Here is a 20,026-nt window from a genome sequence, read left to right as displayed (position 1 = left end):
CAAAAATTCCCGCTTTTCTCAAAGTTCCCAAATCTCCATGAAATTCCCATTGAAATGAATGGGACATTTTTCAAAGTTCCACATTTCCCACATTTTTCACCCGATTCAAACCATTCCAATTTTAACATATTCCACTTATCCTGGACATTTAAACTATAATTTTTCCAAGTTAAAAAAAATTCCAGGAATTCCCAGAATTCCTTTTTTCTGTCGACTGATCCTTCCACATTTTTCAATGGACTTCAACCGTTCCACCGTCCAGACATTCTTCTTAATCAGGACAAAAAACTAAGTGGTTTTTTGAACTGGAAAAATTCCCGTTTTTTTTTAAATTCCTGGAAATCCCTAATACAATTTCTCAATTAAAAATGTTACTACTTCAACATTTCTCTACCAATTTGAAAAATTCCAACACCAACCATTTCAACTCATTCAGAACATTCAAGTCTTTTAAAATTTTCCAAAAAAATTCCCGCTTTTCTCAAAGTTCCAAAATTTCCATGAAATTTCCATTGAAACGAATGGGACATTTTTCAAAGTTCCACAATTCCCACATTTTTCAACCGACTCAAACCATTTCACCTTTAACATATTACACTTATCCTGGACATTTAAACTATAATTTTTTCAAGTTAAAAAAATTTCCAGGAATTCCCAGAATGCCTTTTTTCTGTCGACTACTCCTTCCACATTTTTCAACCCGTTTCACCGTCCAAACATTCCTCTTAATAAGGACAAAAAACAAAGTTGTTTTTTTAGCTGGAAAAATTCCCGGTTTTCCCGAAATTCCTGGAATTACTTAATATCATTTCTCAATTAAAAATGTTACAACTGCAACATTTCTCGACCGATTTGAAAAATTCCAACACCAACCATTCAGAACATTCAAGTCAACATTTTCCAAAAAAAATTCCCGCTTTTCTCGAAATTCCCAAATTTCCATGAAATTCCCATTGAATTGAATGGGACATTTTTCAAAGTTCCAACTGTTCCAAACTGTTCCAACTTCAAAATATTCAGCCTGTTCAAAATTGTGTGCTGTCATTCAACTATTTTTTTTTAAAATTCCCGGATTCCCAAGAATTCCCAGTTTTCAGGGACATTTTCCCCATTCAAAATGAATTGTCCATTTTCTAAGCTTCCACAATTTGCACATTCTTCAACCAAGTACCAATGATTCACACACACACTCGGTGTGGCGAAATTATTCTCTGCATTTGACCCATCCCCTTGTTCCACCCCCTGGGAGGTGAGGGGAGCAGTAAGCAGCAGCGGTGGCCGCGCTCGGTAATCATTTTTGGTGATTTAACCCCCAATTCCAACCCTTGATGCTGAGTGCCAAGCAGGGAGGTAATGGCTGTGGTTTCCGTTGAAATTATATACTGCAGGTGTACCTAATGAAGTGGCCGGTTGGATCTTGATTTCAGGGTATTTGCATCACATTTTGCTGACTGTTACATTTTCTTTTCTACACCTGCCCCCCCGACAATAACGCGCTTGTTTGGGACGAACCTTCGGATAAGTAGCGTGTGAAATGTCTTTGTTGTGCATAAAAAAAGGCATGCAGGAGGAACAAGGACGTGTCGCTGCACAAACGGCCGACTTGCGCCTGTTGCATTCCTTTGAGGGAAATGTTTTGTGCTGTTTATGTTGTCTATAATTAAGTCTGCGAACTCTTCATAACCACTAACTGCAAGAGAGATGGAATTTGACACATTTAGGAGGAAGTGCAACTGTTTTGCAGTTTACTGGTTATTTAATTTAGTCGTTTTCTTCCCCCTTCATTTGTTTTTATTTTCATGTGTAAGTAGTGTACAGTTTGGCTGCAAACATGCGCATCTCAAGCCATGTTTCATTCATTAGGTACCCAAACCATCAGGATAACTTGCCTCACCAAGGGACCAAGTCTGGCAACATAAGTGGGAAATAACAACATGAAAAAAAATTCATAATTACAGTATTAAATGTTTAAACATTTTTAAATATAAATACATATACAAAAGCAGTGAAGTTGTCACGTTGTGTAAATGGTAAATAAAAAGAGAATAGAATGATTTGCAAATCCTTTTCAACTTATATTCAATAGACTGCAAAGACAAGATATTTCATGTTCACATTAAGAATTTTTTTTTTGCAAATAATCATGAATTTGTAAAACAAATGAAATCCTTATTTAAACTATAAACAGTTTTGACCAAGGTAAACCATCTTATACTGAAAAATAAAATAATTTATTTTTCAAACTGTAAACATTTTTTGACTGACTGAAATTGAAAAATAAAATTAATAAGATAATTTATTTTTCAAACTATAAGCAATTGTCGACTGACTTGAACCATTTAATACTGAAAAATAATGTGAAAAAAAAATTGAATCCCTTTTTAAACTTAAACATTTTTTTTGACCAAGTTAGACCACCTGATACTGAAAAATAAAATTAAGATAATTAATTTTTCAAACTATAAACAATTTTTGACTGACTGATACTGAAAAATAAAATAAGTAAGATCATTTATTTTTCAAACTAAAAACAATTTTCGACTGACTTTAACCATTTTATACTGAAAAATAATATGTAAAAAAATGAAACCTTTATTTAAACTATAACCATTTTGAACCATCTGATACTGAAAAATAAAATAATTTATTTTTCAAACTGTAAACAGTTTTTGACTGACTGATACTGAAAAATAAAATAAGTAAGATCATTTATTTTTCAAACTAAAAACAATTTTCGACTGATTTGAACCATTTTATACTAAAAAATAATATGTAAAAAAATGAAATCCTTATTTAAACTATAACCATTTTGAACCATCTAAAACTGAAAAATAAAATAAATAAAATAATTTATTTTTCAAACTGTAAACAATTTTTGACTGACTGATACTGAAAAATAAAATAAGTAAGATCATTTATTTTTCAAACTAAAAACAATTTTCGACTGATTTGAACCATTTTATACTAAAAAATAATATGTAAAAAAAATGAAATCCTTATTTAAACTATAAACATTTTTGACCAAGTTGAACCACCTGATACTGAAAAATAAAATAAACGAGATGATTTATTTTTCAAAATATAAACAATTTTTGACTGACTGATACTGAAAAATAAAATGGTAAGATAATTTATTTTTCAAACTAAAAACAATTTTCGACTGACTTGAACCATTTTATACTGAAAAAAAAAAGTAAAAAAATGACATCCTTATTTAAACTATAAACATTTTGAACCATCTGATACTGAAAAATAAAATAAATAAAATAATTTATTTTTCAAACTGTAAACATTTTTTGACTGACTGAAATTGAAAAATAAAATTAATAAGATAATTTATTTTTCAAACTATAAGCAATTGTCGACTGACTTGAACCATTTAATACTGAAAAATAATGGGGAAAAAAATTTGAATCCCTTTTTAAACTTAAACATTTTTTTTGACCAAGTTAGACCACCTGATTCTGAAAAATAAAATTAAGATAATTAATTTTTCAAACTATAAACGATTTTTGACTGACTGATACTGAAAAATAAAATAAGTAAGATCATTTATTTTTCAAACTAAAAACAATTTTCGACTGATTTTTAACCATTTTATACTGAAAAATAATATGTAAAAAAATGAAATCCTTATTTAAACTATAACCATTTTGAACCATCTGATACTGAAAAATAAAATAAATAAAATAATTTATTTTTCAAACTGTAAACAATTTTTGACTGACTGATACTGAAAAATAAAATAAGTAAGATCATTTATTTTTCAAACTAAAAACAATTTTCGACTGATTTTTAACCATTTTATACTGAAAAATAATATGTAAAAAAATGAAATCCTTATTTAAACTATAAACAGTTTTGACCAAGTTGAACCACCTGATACTGAAAAATAAAATAAACGAGATGATTTATTTTTCAAAATATAAACAATTTTTGACTGACTGATACTGTAAAATAAAATGGTAAGATAATTTATTTTTCAAACTAAAAACAATTTTCGACTGACTTGAACCATTTTATACTGAAAAAAAAATGTAAAAAAAATGACATCCTTATTTAAACTATAAACATTTTGAACCATCTGATACTGAAAAATAAAATAAATAAAATAATTTATTTTTCAAACTGTAAACAATTTTTGACTGACTGAAATTGACAAATAAAATTAATAAGATAATTTATTTTTCAAACTATAAGCAATTTTTGACTGACTTGAACCATTTAATACTGAAAAATAATGTGGGGAAAAAATGGAATCCCTTTTTAAACTTAAACATTTTTTTTGACCAAGTTAGACCACCTGATACTGAAAAATAAAATTAAGATAATTCATTTTTCAAACTATAAACAATTTTTGACTGACTGATACTGAAAAATAAAATAAGTAAGATCATTTATTTTTCAAACTAAAAACAATTTTCGACTGACTTTAACCATTTTATACTGAAAAATAATATGTAAAAAAATGAAAACCTTATTCAAACTATAACCATTTTGAACCATCTGATACTGAAAAATAAAATGAATAAAATAATTTATTTTTCAAACTGTAAACAATTTTTAACTGACTGATACTGAAACATAAGATGAGTAAGATCATTTATTTTTCAAACTAAAAACAATTTTCGACTGACTTGAACCATTTTATACTGAAAAATAATATGTAAAAAAAATTAAATCCTTATTTAAAGTGTTTTTTGACCAAGGTGAACCACTGGATACTGAAAAATAAAATAAAGATAATTCATTTTTCAAACTAAAAACTATTTTCGACTGACTTGAACCATATTATACTGCAAAATAATATGTAAAAAAAAATGAAATCCTTATTTAAACTATAAACAGTTTTGACCAAAGTAAACCATCTGATACTGAAAAATAAAATAAATGAAATAATTTATTTTTCAAACTGTAAACAATTTTTGACTGACTGAAATTGACAAATAAAATTAATAAGATAATTTATTTTTCAAACTATTAGCAATTTTTGACTGACTTGAACCATTTAATACTGAAAAATAATGTGGGGAAAAAATGGAATCCCTTTTTAAACTTAAAGATTTTTTTTGACCAAGTTAGACCACCTGATTCTGAAAAATAAAATTAAGATAATTAATTTTTCAAACTATAAACAATTTTTGACTGACTGATACTGAAAAATAAAATAAGTAAGATCATTTATTTTTCAAACTAAAAACAATTTTCGACTGATTTTTAACCATTTTATACTGAAAAATAATATGTAAAAAAATGAAATCCTTATTTAAACTATAACCATTTTGAACCATCTGATACTGAAAAATAAAATAAATAAAATAATTTATTTTTCAAACTGTAAACAATTTTTGACTGACTGATACTGAAAAATAAAATAAGTAAGATCATTTATTTTTCAAACTAAAAACAATTTTCGACTGATTTTTAACCATTTTATACTGAAAAATAATATGTAAAAAAATGAAATCCTTATTTAAACTATAAACAGTTTTGACCAAGTTGAACCACCTGATACTGAAAAATAAAATAAACGAGATGATTTATTTTTCAAAATATAAACAATTTTTGACTGACTGATACTGTAAAATAAAATGGTAAGATAATTTATTTTTCAAACTAAAAACAATTTTCGACTGACTTGAACCATTTTATACTGAAAAAAAAATGTAAAAAAAATGACATCCTTATTTAAACTATAAACATTTTGAACCATCTGATACTGAAAAATAAAATAAATAAAATAATTTATTTTTCAAACTGTAAACAATTTTTGACTGACTGAAATTGACAAATAAAATTAATAAGATAATTTATTTTTCAAACTATAAGCAATTTTTGACTGACTTGAACCATTTAATACTGAAAAATAATGTGGGGAAAAAATGGAATCCCTTTTTAAACTTAAACATTTTTTTTGACCAAGTTAGACCACCTGATACTGAAAAATAAAATTAAGATAATTCATTTTTCAAACTATAAACAATTTTTGACTGACTGATACTGAAAAATAAAATAAGTAAGATCATTTATTTTTCAAACTAAAAACAATTTTCGACTGACTTTAACCATTTTATACTGAAAAATAATATGTAAAAAAATGAAAACCTTATTCAAACTATAACCATTTTGAACCATCTGATACTGAAAAATAAAATGAATAAAATAATTTATTTTTCAAACTGTAAACAATTTTTAACTGACTGATACTGAAACATAAGATGAGTAAGATCATTTATTTTTCAAACTAAAAACAATTTTCGACTGACTTGAACCATTTTATACTGAAAAATAATATGTAAAAAAAATTAAATCCTTATTTAAAGTGTTTTTTGACCAAGGTGAACCACTGGATACTGAAAAATAAAATAAAGATAATTCATTTTTCAAACTAAAAACTATTTTCGACTGACTTGAACCATTTTATACTGCAAAATAATATGTAAAAAAAAATGAAATCCTTATTTAAACTATAAACAGTTTTGACCAAAGTAAACCATCTGATACTGAAAAATAAAATAAATGAAATAATTTATTTTTCAAAATGTAAACAATTTTTGACTGACTGAAATTGACGAATAAAATTAATAAGATAATTTATTTTTCAAACCATAAGCAATTTTGGACTGACTTCAACCATTTAATACTGAAAGATAATGTGGGAAAAAAATGGAATCCCTTTTTAAACTTAAACATTTTTTTTGACCAAGTTAGACCACCTGATACTGAAAAATAAAATTAAGATAATTCATTTTTCAAACTATGAACAATTTTTGACTGACTGATACTGAAAAATAAAATAAGTAAGATCATTTATTTTTCAAACTAAAAACAATTTTCGACTGACTTTAACCATTTTATACTGAAAATTAATATGTAAAAAAATGAAATCCTTATTTAAACTATAAACATTTTTGACCAAGTTGAACCACCTGACACTGAAAAATAAAATAAACGAGATGATTTATTTTTCAAAATATAAACAATTTTTGACTGACTGATACTGAAAAATAAAATAGGTAAGATAATTTATTTTTCAAACTAAAAACAATTTTCGACTGACTTGAACCATTTTATACTGAAAAATAATATGTAAAAAAATGAAAACCTTATTCAAACTATAACCATTTTGAACCATCTGATACTGAAAAATAAAATGAATAAAATAATTTATTTTTCAAACTGTAAACAATTTTTAACTGACTGATACTGAAACATAAGATGAGTAAGATCATTTATTTTTCAAACTAAAAACAATTTTCGACTGACTTGAACCATTTTATACTGAAAAATAATATGTAAAAAAAATTAAATCCTTATTTAAAGTGTTTTTTGACCAAGGTGAACCACTGGATACTGAAAAATAAAATAAAGATAATTCATTTTTCAAACTAAAAACTATTTTCGACTGACTTGAACCATATTATACTGCAAAATAATATGTAAAAAAAAATGAAATCCTTATTTAAACTATAAACAGTTTTGACCAAAGTAAACCATCTGATACTGAAAAATAAAATAAATGAAATAATTTATTTTTCAAACTGTAAACAATTTTTGACTGACTGAAATTGACAAATAAAATTAATAAGATAATTTATTTTTCAAACTATTAGCAATTTTTGACTGACTTGAACCATTTAATACTGAAAAATAATGTGGGGAAAAAATGGAATCCCTTTTTAAACTTAAAGATTTTTTTTGACCAAGTTAGACCACCTGATTCTGAAAAATAAAATTAAGATAATTAATTTTTCAAACTATAAACAATTTTTGACTGACTGATACTGAAAAATAAAATAAGTAAGATCATTTATTTTTCAAACTAAAAACAATTTTCGACTGATTTTTAACCATTTTATACTGAAAAATAATATGTAAAAAAATGAAATCCTTATTTAAACTATAACCATTTTGAACCATCTGATACTGAAAAATAAAATAAATAAAATAATTTATTTTTCAAACTGTAAACAATTTTTGACTGACTGATACTGAAAAATAAAATAAGTAAGATCATTTATTTTTCAAACTAAAAACAATTTTCGACTGATTTTTAACCATTTTATACTGAAAAATAATATGTAAAAAAATGAAATCCTTATTTAAACTATAAACAGTTTTGACCAAGTTGAACCACCTGATACTGAAAAATAAAATAAACGAGATGATTTATTTTTCAAAATATAAACAATTTTTGACTGACTGATACTGTAAAATAAAATGGTAAGATAATTTATTTTTCAAACTAAAAACAATTTTCGACTGACTTGAACCATTTTATACTGAAAAAAAAATGTAAAAAAAATGACATCCTTATTTAAACTATAAACATTTTGAACCATCTGATACTGAAAAATAAAATAAATAAAATAATTTATTTTTCAAACTGTAAACATTTTTTGACTGACTGAAATTGAAAAATTAAATTAATAAGATAATTTATTTTTCAAACTATAAGCAATTGTCGACTGACTTGACCCATTTAATACTGAAAAATAATGTGGGAAAAAAATGGAATCCTTTTTTAAACTTAAACATTTTTTTTGACCAAGTTAGACCACCTGATACTGAAAATTAAAATTAAGATAATTAATTTTTCAAACTATAAACAATTTTTGACTGACTGATACTGAAAAATAAAATAAGTAAGATCATTTATTTTTCAAATTAAAAACAATTTTCGACTGACTTTAACCATTTTATACTGAAAAATAATATGTAAAAAAAATGAAAACCTTATTTAAACTATAACCATTTTGAACCATCTGATACTGAAAAATAAAATAAATAAAATAATTTATTTTTCAAACTAAAAACAATTTTCGACTGACTTGAACCATTTTATACAGAAAAATAATATGTAAAAAAAAATGAAATCCTTATTTAAAGTGTTTTTTGACCAAGTTGAACCACTGGATACTGAAAAATAAAATAAAGATAATTAATTTTTCAAACTAAAAACAATTTTCGACTGATTTGAACCATTTCATACTAAAAAATAATATGTAAAAAAATGAAATCCTTATTTAAACTACAAAAATTTTTGACCAAGTTGAACCACCTGATACTGAAAAATAAAATAAACGAGATGATTTATTTTTCAAAATATAAACAATTTTTGACTGACTGATACTGAAAAATAAAATAAGTAAGATCATTTATTTTTCAAACTAAAAACAATTTTCGACTGACTTTAACCATTTTATACTGAAAAATAATATGTAAAAAAATGAAATCCTTATTTAAACTATAAACATTTTGAACCATTTGATACTGAAAAATAAAATAAATAAAATAATTTATTTTTCAAACTGTAAACAATTTTTGACTGTGATACTGAAAAATAAAATAAGTAAGATCATTTATTTTTCAAACTAAAAACAATTTTCGACTGATTTGAACCATTTCATACTAAAAAATAATATGTAAAAAAATGAAATCCTTATTTAAACTATAAACATTTTTGACCAAGTTGAACCACCTGATACTGAAAAATAAAATAAACGAGATGATTTATTTTTCAAAATATAAACAATTTTTGACTGACTGATAATGAAAAATAAAATAGGTAAGATCATTTATTTTTCAAACTAAAAACAATTTTCGACTGACTTGAACCATTTTATACTGAAAAAAAAAAAAGTAAAAAAAATGACATCCTTATTTAAACTATAAACATTTTGAACCATCTGATACTGAAAAATAAAATAAATAAAATAATTTATTTTTAAAGCTGCAAACAATTTTTGACTGACTGAAATTGAAAAATAAAATTAATAAGATAATTTATTTTTCAAACTATAAGCAATTTTTGACTGACTTGAACCATTTAATACTGAAAAATAATGTGGGGAAAAAATGGAATCCCTTTTTAAACTTAAACATTTTTTTGACCAAGTTAGACCACCTGATACTGAAAAATAAAATTAAGATAATTAATTTTTCAAACTATAAACAATTTTTGACTGACTGATACTGAAAAATAAAATAAGTAAGATCATTTATTTTTCAAACTAAAAACAATTTTCGACTGACTTTAACCATTTTATACTGAAAAATAATATTTAAAAAAAATGAAAACCTTATTTAAACTATAACCATTTTGAACCATCTGATACTGAAAAATAAAATAAATAAAAATAATTTATTTTTCAAACTGTAAACAATTTTTGACTGACTGATACTGAAAAATAAAATAAGTAAGATCATTTATTTTTCAAACTAAAAACAATTTTCGACTGATTTGAACCATTTCATACTAAAAAATAATATGTAAAAAAATGAAATCCTTATTTAAACTATAAACATTTTTGACCAAGTTGAACCACCTGATACTGAAAAATAAAATAAACGAGATGATTTATTTTTCAAAATATAAACAATTTTTGACTGACTGATACTGAAAAATAAAATAGGTAAGATAATTTATTTTTCAAACTAAAAACAATTTTCGACTGACTTGAACCATTTTATACTGAAAAAAAAAAAGTAAAAAAATGACATCCTTATTTAAACTATAAACATTTTGAACCATCTGATACGGAAAAATAAAATAAATAAAATAATTTATTTTTAAAACTGCAAACAATTTTTGACTGACTGATACTGAAAAATAAAATAAGTAAGATAATTTATTTTTCAAACTAAAAACAATTTTCGACTGACTTGAACCATTTTATACTGAAAAATAATATGTAAAAAAATGAAATCCTTATTTACAGTGTTTTTTGACCAAGTTGAACCACTGGATACTGAAAAATAAAATAAAGATAATTAATTTTTCAAACTAAAAACTATTTTCGACTGACCTGAACCATTTTATACTGCAAAATAATATGTAAAAAAAAAATGAAATCCTTATTTAAACTATAAACATTTTTGACCAAGTTGAACCACCTGATACTGAAAAATTAAAAAAACGAGATGATTTATTTTTCAAAATATAAACAATTTTTGACTGACTGATACTGAAAAATAAAATAAGTAAGATAATTTCTTTTTCTAACTAAAAACAATTTTCGACTGACTTGAACCATTTTATACTGAAAAATAATATGTAAAAAAAATTAAATCCTTATTTAAAGTGTTTTTTGACCAAGTTGAACCACTGGATACTGAAAAATAAAATAAAGATAATTCATTTTTCAAACTACAAACTATTTTCGACTGATTTGAACCATTTTATACTGCAAAATAATATGTAAAAAAAAATGAAATCCTTATTTAAACTATAAACATTTTTGACCAAGTTGAACCACCTGATACTGAAAAATAAAATAAATTAGATAATTTATTTTTCAAAATATAAACAATTTTTGACTGACTGCTACTGAAAAATAAAATAAAAAAGATCATTTATTTTTCAAACTACAAACAATTTTCGACTGACTTGAACCATTTAATACTGAAAAATAATATGAAAAAAAATGGAATCTCTTATTGAACTTAAACATTTTTTTTTTACCAAGTTAGACAAGATATTTAATGTTCACACCGAGAATTTTTTTTTTGCAAATAATCATGAACTTAGAATGTAATGGCAGCAACACATTGCAAAAAAGTTGTCACAGGGGCATTTTTACCACTGTGTTACATGGCCTTTCCTTTTAACAACACTCAGTAAACCTTTGGGAACTGAGGAGACACATTTTTGAAGCTTTTCAAGTGGAATTCTTTTCCGTTCTTGCTTGATGTACAGCTTAAGTTGTTCAACAGTCTCCCTTGGGGTATTTTAGGCTTCATAATCCACCACACATTCTCAATGGGAGACAGGTCTGGACTACAGGCAGGCCAGCCTAGTACCCACACTCTTTTACTATGAAGCCATGCTGTTGTAACACGTGGCTGGGCATTGTCTTGCTGAAATAAGCAGGGGCGTCCATGATAACGTTGCTTGGAGGTTGGGTCTTGGGCGCAGTTGGGTGTTCCAACAGGACAATGACTCCAAACACTGGTCAAAAGTGGTAAAGGAATGGCTAAATCAGGCTAGAAAGTGATATTTTTTCAAGTATGCATTCAAAATGTTCTATTTTTTTGGTCTTTCAGGGCAAAGCAGACTTCATGGGCCGAACCTTCGCCAAGCCGGTGGTCAAGATGGCCGAGGAGCCCTACGGCGCCCCCCGCTTCCCTCCTCAGCTGGAGTACTACCAGATCTACCGAGGGAACGGCATGGCGGGAGAGATGCTGGCCGCCTTTGAGCTGCTGCAGGTTTCTTCTTCTTCCGTCTGTCATGTCTGACTGCAGGCGGAGAGTAACGTGTTCCAAATCCTTCCTAAGATCGGACCCAATGGCAAAGCCGACCTCCCCCCCATAGACGGTCCGGCAGACGTGGACCGCGGCCCGCTCCTCCCTGTTCCGCTGGGAATCCGACCAGTTCTCAGCAAGTACAGGATCGAGGTGAGGACTTTTGACAGCTCGACACGGCAAAAAACCCTGACTGGTGAAACATAACCGTGTTTTTGTGCTGCCTGGTCCAGGTCTTGTTCTGGGGCTTGCGGGACCTGAAGAGGGTCAACCTGGCTCAGGTGGACCGTCCCCGCGTGGACATAGAATGTGCCGGGAAGGGGGTGCAGTCCACCCTCATCCCCAACTACAGGAAGAACCCCAACTTCAGCACCCTGGTCAAGTGCTTCGAAGTTGTACGTGGGCATTTCTGAGAATCATCTGGAGTGCATGAGAAAGTGGAAAGGACAAAAATGTGTAGATAAAAATGTAAAAAAAAATTTACACCGAATTACTGTAAATGGAAACACAGTACCAGTGTTATTTTTACAGTGAAAATCTGGCGACAGAACTACTAACTTACGGTCGTTGTTTTTTACAGTGCATTACTGTAAATGTAAAAACAGTACCGCTGTTATTTTTTCCGTAAAATTCTGGCGACTAAGATGCCAGTTTTTTACGGTAAAATCTACAGTCGTTGTTTTTACACTGAATTACTGTAAATGGAAAAATAGTCCCATTGTTATTTTTACAGTGAAATTCTGGCGACAGAGCCAACTGGTTTTTTTTCGGTAAAACTTACGATCGTTTTTACAGTGCATTACTGTAAATGGAAAAACAGTACCACTGTTACTTTTACCGTGAAATTCTGGCGACTAAGATGCCAGTTTTTTACGGTAAAATCTACAATCGTTGTTTTTACAGTGAATTACTGTAAATGGAAAAACAGTACCAGTGTTATTTGTTCCGCAAAATTCTGGCAGTTTTTTTTACGGTAAAATCTACAGTTGTTGTTTTTACACAGAGTTACTGTAAATGTAAAAACAGTCCCATTGTTATTTTTACAGTGAAATTCTGGCGACAGAATTACTAACTTATAGTTATTGTTTTTACAGTGCATTACTGTAAATGTAAAAACAGTACCGCTGTTATTTTTTCCGTAAAATTCTGGCGACTAAGATGCCAGTTATTTACGGTAAAATCTACAGTCGTTGTTTTTACACTGAATTACTGTAAATGGAAAAATAGTCCCATTGTTATTTTTATAGTGAAATTCTGGCGACAGAGCCAACTGTTTTTTTTTTCGGTAAAACTTACGGTCGTTTTTACAGTGCATTACTGTAAATGGAAAAACAGTACCACTGTTACTTTTACCGTGAAATTCTGGCGACTAAGATGCCAGTTTTTTACGGTAAAATCTACAATCGTTGTTTTTAGAGTGAATTACTGTAAATGGAAAAACAGTACCAGTGTTATTTGTTCCGTAAAATTCTGGCAGTTTTTTACGGTAAAATCTACAGTTGTTGTTTTTACACAGAGTTACTGTAAATGTAAAAACAGTCCAATTGTTATTTTTACTGTGAAATTCTGGCGACAGAATTACTAACTTACGGTTGTTGTTTTTACAGTGCATTACTGTAAATGTAAAAACAGTACTGCTGTTATTTTTTCCGTAAAATTCTGGCGACTAAGATGCCAGTTTTTTACGGTAAAATCTACAGTCGTTGTTTTTACACTGAATTACTGTAAATGGAAAAATAGTCCCATTGTTATTTTTACGGTGAAATTCTAGCGACAGAGCTAACTGTTTTTTTTCGGTAAAACTTACAGTCGTTTTTACAGTGCATTATTGTAAATGGAAAAACAGTACCACTGTTACTTTTACCGTGAAATTCTGGCGACTAAGATGCCAGTTTGTTACGGTAAAATCTACAATCGTTGTTTTTACAGTGAATTACTGTAAATGGAAAAACAGTACCAGTGTTATTTGTTCCGTAAAATTCTGGCAGTTTTTTACGGTAAAATCTACAGTTGTTGTTTTTACACAAAGTTACTGTAAATGTAAAAACAGTCCCATTGTTATTTTTACTGTGAAATTCTGGCGACAGAACTACTAACTTACGGTTGTTGTTTTTACAGTGCATTACTGTAAATGTAAAAACAGTACCACTGTCATTTTTTCCGTAAAATTCTGCCGACTAAGATGCCATTTTTTTTACGGTAAAATCTACAGTTGTTGTTTTTACAGTGCATTACTGTAAATGTAAAAACAGTACCACAGTTATTTTTACAGTCAAATTCTGGCGACAGAGTTAACTGTTTTTTTTACGATAAAACCTACGGTCGTTGTTTTTACAGTGTATTACTGTAAATGTAAAAACAGTACCACTGTTATTTTTACGTAAAATTCTGTCGACTAAGATACGATAAAATCTACAGTCGTTGTTTTGACACTGATTTACTGTGAATGGAAAAACAGTACCACTTTTATTTTTTCTGTAAAATTCTGGCGACGGAACTAACTGTTTTTTTACGGTGAAATCTACAATTGTTTTTACACTGAATTACTGTAAATGGAAAAACAGTACCACTGTTATTTTTTCCGTAAAATTCTGTCGACGTAGATGCCAGTTTTTTACGGTAAAATCTACAGTCGTTGTTTTTACATTGAATTACTGTAAATGAGAAAACAGTACCACTGTTATTTTCCCGTATAATTCTGGCGACTAAGATACGATAAAATCTACAGTCGTTGTTTTTACACTGAATTACTGTGAATGGAAAAACAGTACCAGTTTTATTTTTTCGGTAAAATTCTGGCGACGGAACTAATTGTTCTTTACGGTGAAATCTACAATTGTTTTTACACTAAATTACTGTCAATGGAAAAAAAGTACCACTGTTATTTTTCCCGTAAAATTCCGGCGACGTAGATGCCATTTTTGTACGGTAAAATCTACGATTGTTTTTACACAGAATTACTGTAACAGGAAAAAAAGTACCATTGTTATTTTTTCCGTAAAATTCTGGCGACTAAGATACGATAAAATCTACAGTCGTTGTTTTTACACTGAATTACTGTGAATGGAAAAACAGTACCACTGTTATATTTCCCGTAAAATTCTAAGATGCCCGTTTTTTACGGTAAAATCTACAACCGTTCTTTTTACACAGATTTACTGTAAATGGAAAAACTTCTGGCAACAGAGCTAGCTGTTTTTTACGGTAAAATTTACGGTCGTTTTTAAATCGCATTACTGTAAATGTGAAAATAGTGCCACTGTTGTTTTGACGCTAGGGTTAGGGTTAGGGTTAGAGGGTTAGGGTTAGGGTTAGGGGGTTAGAAGGTTAGGGTTGTGGTTAGGGTTAGGGTTAGGGTTAGGGTTGGGGTTGGGCATAAAGAAAAAGAGTTGGTTAGGGTTAGGGTTAGGGTTGGGGTTGGGCATAAAGAAAAAGAGTTGGTTAGGGTTAGGGTTAGGGTTAGGGGGTTAGAGGGTTAGGGTTAGGCATAAAGAAAAGACTTGGTTAGGGTTAGGTTTAGGGCTAGGGTTAGGGTTAGGGTTAGAGGGTTAGGGTTAGGGTTGGGGTTGGGGTTAGGGTTAGGGTTAGGGTTAGGGTTAGGGTTAGAGGATTAGGGGGTTAGAGGGTTAGGGTTAGGCATAAAGAAAAAGAGTTGGTTAGGGTTAGGATTAGGGTTAGAGGGTTAGGGTTAGGGTTAGAGGGTTAGGGTTAGGGTTGGGGTTAGGGTAAGGGTTAGAGGGTTAGGGTTAGGGGGTTAGAGGGTTAGGGTTAGGGTTGGGGTTAGAGGGTTAGGGTTAGGGGGTTAGAGGGTTAGGGTTAGGGTTGGGGTTAGGGTTAGGGTTAGGGTTGGGGTTGGGGTTAGAGTTGGGGTTGGGGTTAGGCTTAGGGTTAGGTTTAGGGTTAGGGTTAGGGTTAGGGGGTTAGAAGGTTAGGGTTGTGGTTAGGGTTAGGGTTAGGGTTAGGGTTGGGGTTGGGCATAAAGAAAAAGAGTTGGTTAGGGTTAGGGCTAGGGTTGGGGTGGGGTTAGGATTAGGGTTAGGGTTAGGATTAGGGTTAGAGTTAGGGGTTAGAGGGTTAGGGTTGGGGTTAGGGTTAGGGTTAGGGTTAGGGTTGGGGTTGGGCATAAAGAAAAAGGGTTGGTTAGGGTTAGGGTTAGGGTTAGAGGGTTAGGGTTAGGATTAGGGGGTTAGAGGGTTAGGGTTAGGCATAACGAAAAAGAGTTGGTTAGGGTTAGGGTTAGGGGGTTAGGGTTAGGGTTAGGCTTAGGGTTGGGGTTGGGGTTAGGGTTAGGGTTAGGGTTGGGGTTGGGGTAAGGGTTAGAGGGTTAGGGTTAGGGGGTTAGAGGGTTCGGGTTAGGCATAAAAAAAAGAGTTGGTTAGGGTTAGGGTTAGGGGGTTAGAGGGTTAGGGTTAGGGTTGGGGTTGGGGTTAGGGTTAGGGTTAGGGTTAGGGTTGGGGTTGGGGTTAGGGTTAGGGTTAGGTTTAGGATTAGGGTTAGGGTTAGGCATAAAGAAAAAGAGTTGGTTAGGGTTAGGGTTGGGGGTGGGGTTAGGATTAGGGTTAGGGTTAGGGTTAGGGTTAGGGTTAGGGTTAAGAGCTGTCAGTTTTTACCCTAAAATCTACAGTTGTTTTTACAGTGTATTACAGTAAATAGACAGAACTGTTATTTACCCTCGATTTTTACAGCAACCAACATGTTATAGCGCATGCAGAGCTAGATAAAAACTGAGCACTTACCATACTTCAAATGCAGCCGCTGTCAACAAGTGGAGTGTATTTTCAAAAAATGACAGCGGGAGGTCGCCCACAGCCACAGCTGTCACCGTTTTGGCGTTTCGGCTTCATTGGAGAGTTTACGGTCATCCCTGTTTGTTGTCTGTCAGGATTTGCCCGAGAACGAGCTGCTTCACCCGCCGCTCAACATCCGAGTGGTGGACTGCAGGGCCTTTGGCCGCTACACCCTGGTGGGCTCGCACGCCGTCACCAGCCTCAGGAAGTTCATCTACCGACCCTCGGACAAGCAGGCCAACAACTGGGCCACCACGGGTTTGACTCTTTTCAAATAATGCACACAAATGATCGTAAAACTCGCTAGCAAGCACGCAAATGGGATTATTGTTTTTCTGCATTCTCTTGTTGCTAGGCAGAATTCATGAGGCTCAAGCTTAACTTCCCCATAGGCCAATACAAATCTGATATAAGATGGCCACACCCACTACACCACATATATATAATGAATACATCATTGTGTAGTAAAAACATATATAATGAATACATAATTGTGTAGTAAAAACATATATAATGAATACATAATTGTGTAGTAAAAACATACATAATGAATACATATATGTGTAGTAAAAACATTAAAAAAAGTTGCAATGTTGAGTCTAATAACACAATTGTTGTTTTTTTTCTTTAAAAATGTCATTGCTCAAAAAATAATTAAAAATCCAAATTAACATCAAATATTTAATTTAGACATTTTTTGGGGTGGGGAAATATTGCATATTTTGTGTGTTTGCCTTATAAAAAAACATAAACAAAGAGCACAAACAAAAAAAACGTAAAAAAATAATAAACTTATAATTGAGAGATAGATCTAAAGTTGATCTACAGACTTAAGCATTGAAAGTAAAAAACGTATTTTTAATGCTTTTATGATCCCCAATAATTTTAGTGGGATTTTTTTCAAACTGTCATTGCTCAAAAAATAATAATACATTGGTATGTTGGTATGAATTACTTACCTATTTAAGGCTGCGATTACTTCACATCAAATAATCCACTTTGAAATTTTGTGGGGGCGAAATATTGCACGTGTTTATTTGCCGTAAAAAAAAACAGGGTTTTAACAAAACAGCATACAATATATATATATATATTTTTTTTTTTTTTTATTTTTTTTTTTTATATATATATATATATATATTTTTTTTATTTTTTTTTATTCTTTTATTTTTTTATTTGTAACTTTAGTCATGTAGAATTGCCTTTTTTCTAATATTATTGTGACTTTATTAATGTAGAATAAAAAGAAAGCCTTGTAATACTTTAATTTTTTAATTGGAAAATTACAATATATAGTTGTTTATATATATACTGTAAATATACATGTATATATATGTATATTTTATTTTTTTTAATTTTTTTAAATTATTATTATTATTATTTTTATTTTTATTTTTTATTTGTAACTTTAGTCATGTAGAATTGCCTTTTTTCTAATATTATTGTGACTTTATTAATGTAAAATAAAAAGAAAACCTTGTAATACTTTAATTTTTTAATTGGAAAATTACAATATATAGTTGTTTATATATATACTGTAAATATACATGTATATATATGTATATTTTATTTTTTTCAATTTTTTAAAATTATTATTATTATTATTTTTATTTTTATCTTTTATTTGTAACTTTAGTCATGTAGAATTGCCTTTTTTCTAATATTATTGTGACTTTATTAATGTAAAATAAAAAGAAAACCTTGTAATACTTTAATTTTTTAATTGGAAAATTACAATATATAGTTGTTTATATATATACTGTAAATATACATGTATATATATGTATATTTTATTTTTTTCAATTTTTTTAAATTATTATTATTATTATTTTTATTTTTATCTTTTATTTGTAACTTTAGTCATGTAGAATTGCCTTTTTTCTAATATTATTGTGACTTTATTAATGTAAAATAAAAAGAAAACCTTGTAATACTTTAATTTTTTAATTGGAAAATTACAATATATAGTTGTTTATATATATACTGTAAATATACATGTATATATATGTATATTTTATTTTTTTCAATTTTTTTAAATTATTATTATTATTATTTTTATTTTTATTTTTTATTTGTAACTTTAGTCATGTAGAATTGCCTTTTTTCTAATATTATTGTGACTTTATTAATGTAAAATAAAAAGAAAACCTTGTAATACTTAAATTTTTTAATTGGAAAATTACAATATATAGTTGTTTATATATATACTGTAAATATACATGTATATATATATATATATATATATATATATATATATATATATATATATATATATATATATATATATTGTATGCTCTTTTGTGAAAACCCTGTTTTTTACGGCAAACACACATGTGCAATATTTCTATTGCACATGTATTTCTATTACACACATATATATATATATATATATATATATATATATATATATATATATATATATATATATATATATGTATATATGTATATATATATATATATATATATAAACTGTATATTGTAATTTTCCAATTAAAAAATGAAAGTATTACGAGGTTTTATTTTTATTTCACATTAATAAAGTCGCAATAATATTAGAAAAAAAGACAATTCTACATGACTAAAGTTACAATTTGACAAGAAAAAAAAAAGTCCTACTTTTATTAGAATAAAGTTGCAATATTAGGATAACAATCTGTCAAATATAAATGATATGTATTACAAGATTTTTGTTGTAATTTTACAATGAAAAACTAGCAATATTACAGGAAAATGGCCATAATTTTGTCACAAAGTCACAATATTTTTTGAAAAAAATGAGTGAAGTTACAATATTGCAGGATAAAAGTCATGGGTTAATGTAAAAAATGTCATATATTTATAAAAATAAAGTAGAAATGTTAGAATAACACATATTCATTCCCAAAAATAAAGTTTTATTTAGTCGTTTTACAATTAAAAAATAGCAATATTACGAGTCTTACACAGTCATTCCACAATTCAATCACTGCTCTGCATTGTCTATAAAAGTGCTGACA

General features: G+C 28.5%; 1 protein-coding gene across 2 annotated transcripts in view; it reads left to right on the top strand.

The window, feature by feature from the left end:
- Positions 1 to 20,026, top strand: part of LOC133571958 (otoferlin-like) — a 108,104-nt gene that overhangs the window by 53,030 nt on the left and 35,048 nt on the right. For both annotated transcript variants that reach the window (XM_061924521.1, XM_061924520.1), the window contains 4 exons: positions 12,046 to 12,207; positions 12,277 to 12,396; positions 12,477 to 12,638; positions 17,126 to 17,288. In XM_061924521.1, coding sequence (XP_061780505.1) covers positions 12,046 to 12,207; positions 12,277 to 12,396; positions 12,477 to 12,638; positions 17,126 to 17,288 — 607 coding nt within the window. The remainder of the gene's footprint in view (positions 1 to 12,045; positions 12,208 to 12,276; positions 12,397 to 12,476; positions 12,639 to 17,125; positions 17,289 to 20,026) is intronic.

Source organism: Nerophis lumbriciformis, linkage group LG29 (genome assembly GCF_033978685.3).
Source record: "Nerophis lumbriciformis linkage group LG29, RoL_Nlum_v2.1, whole genome shotgun sequence".
NCBI lineage: Eukaryota > Metazoa > Chordata > Actinopteri > Syngnathiformes > Syngnathidae > Nerophis > Nerophis lumbriciformis.
This window is presented reverse-complemented; position numbering and strand designations above follow the sequence as displayed.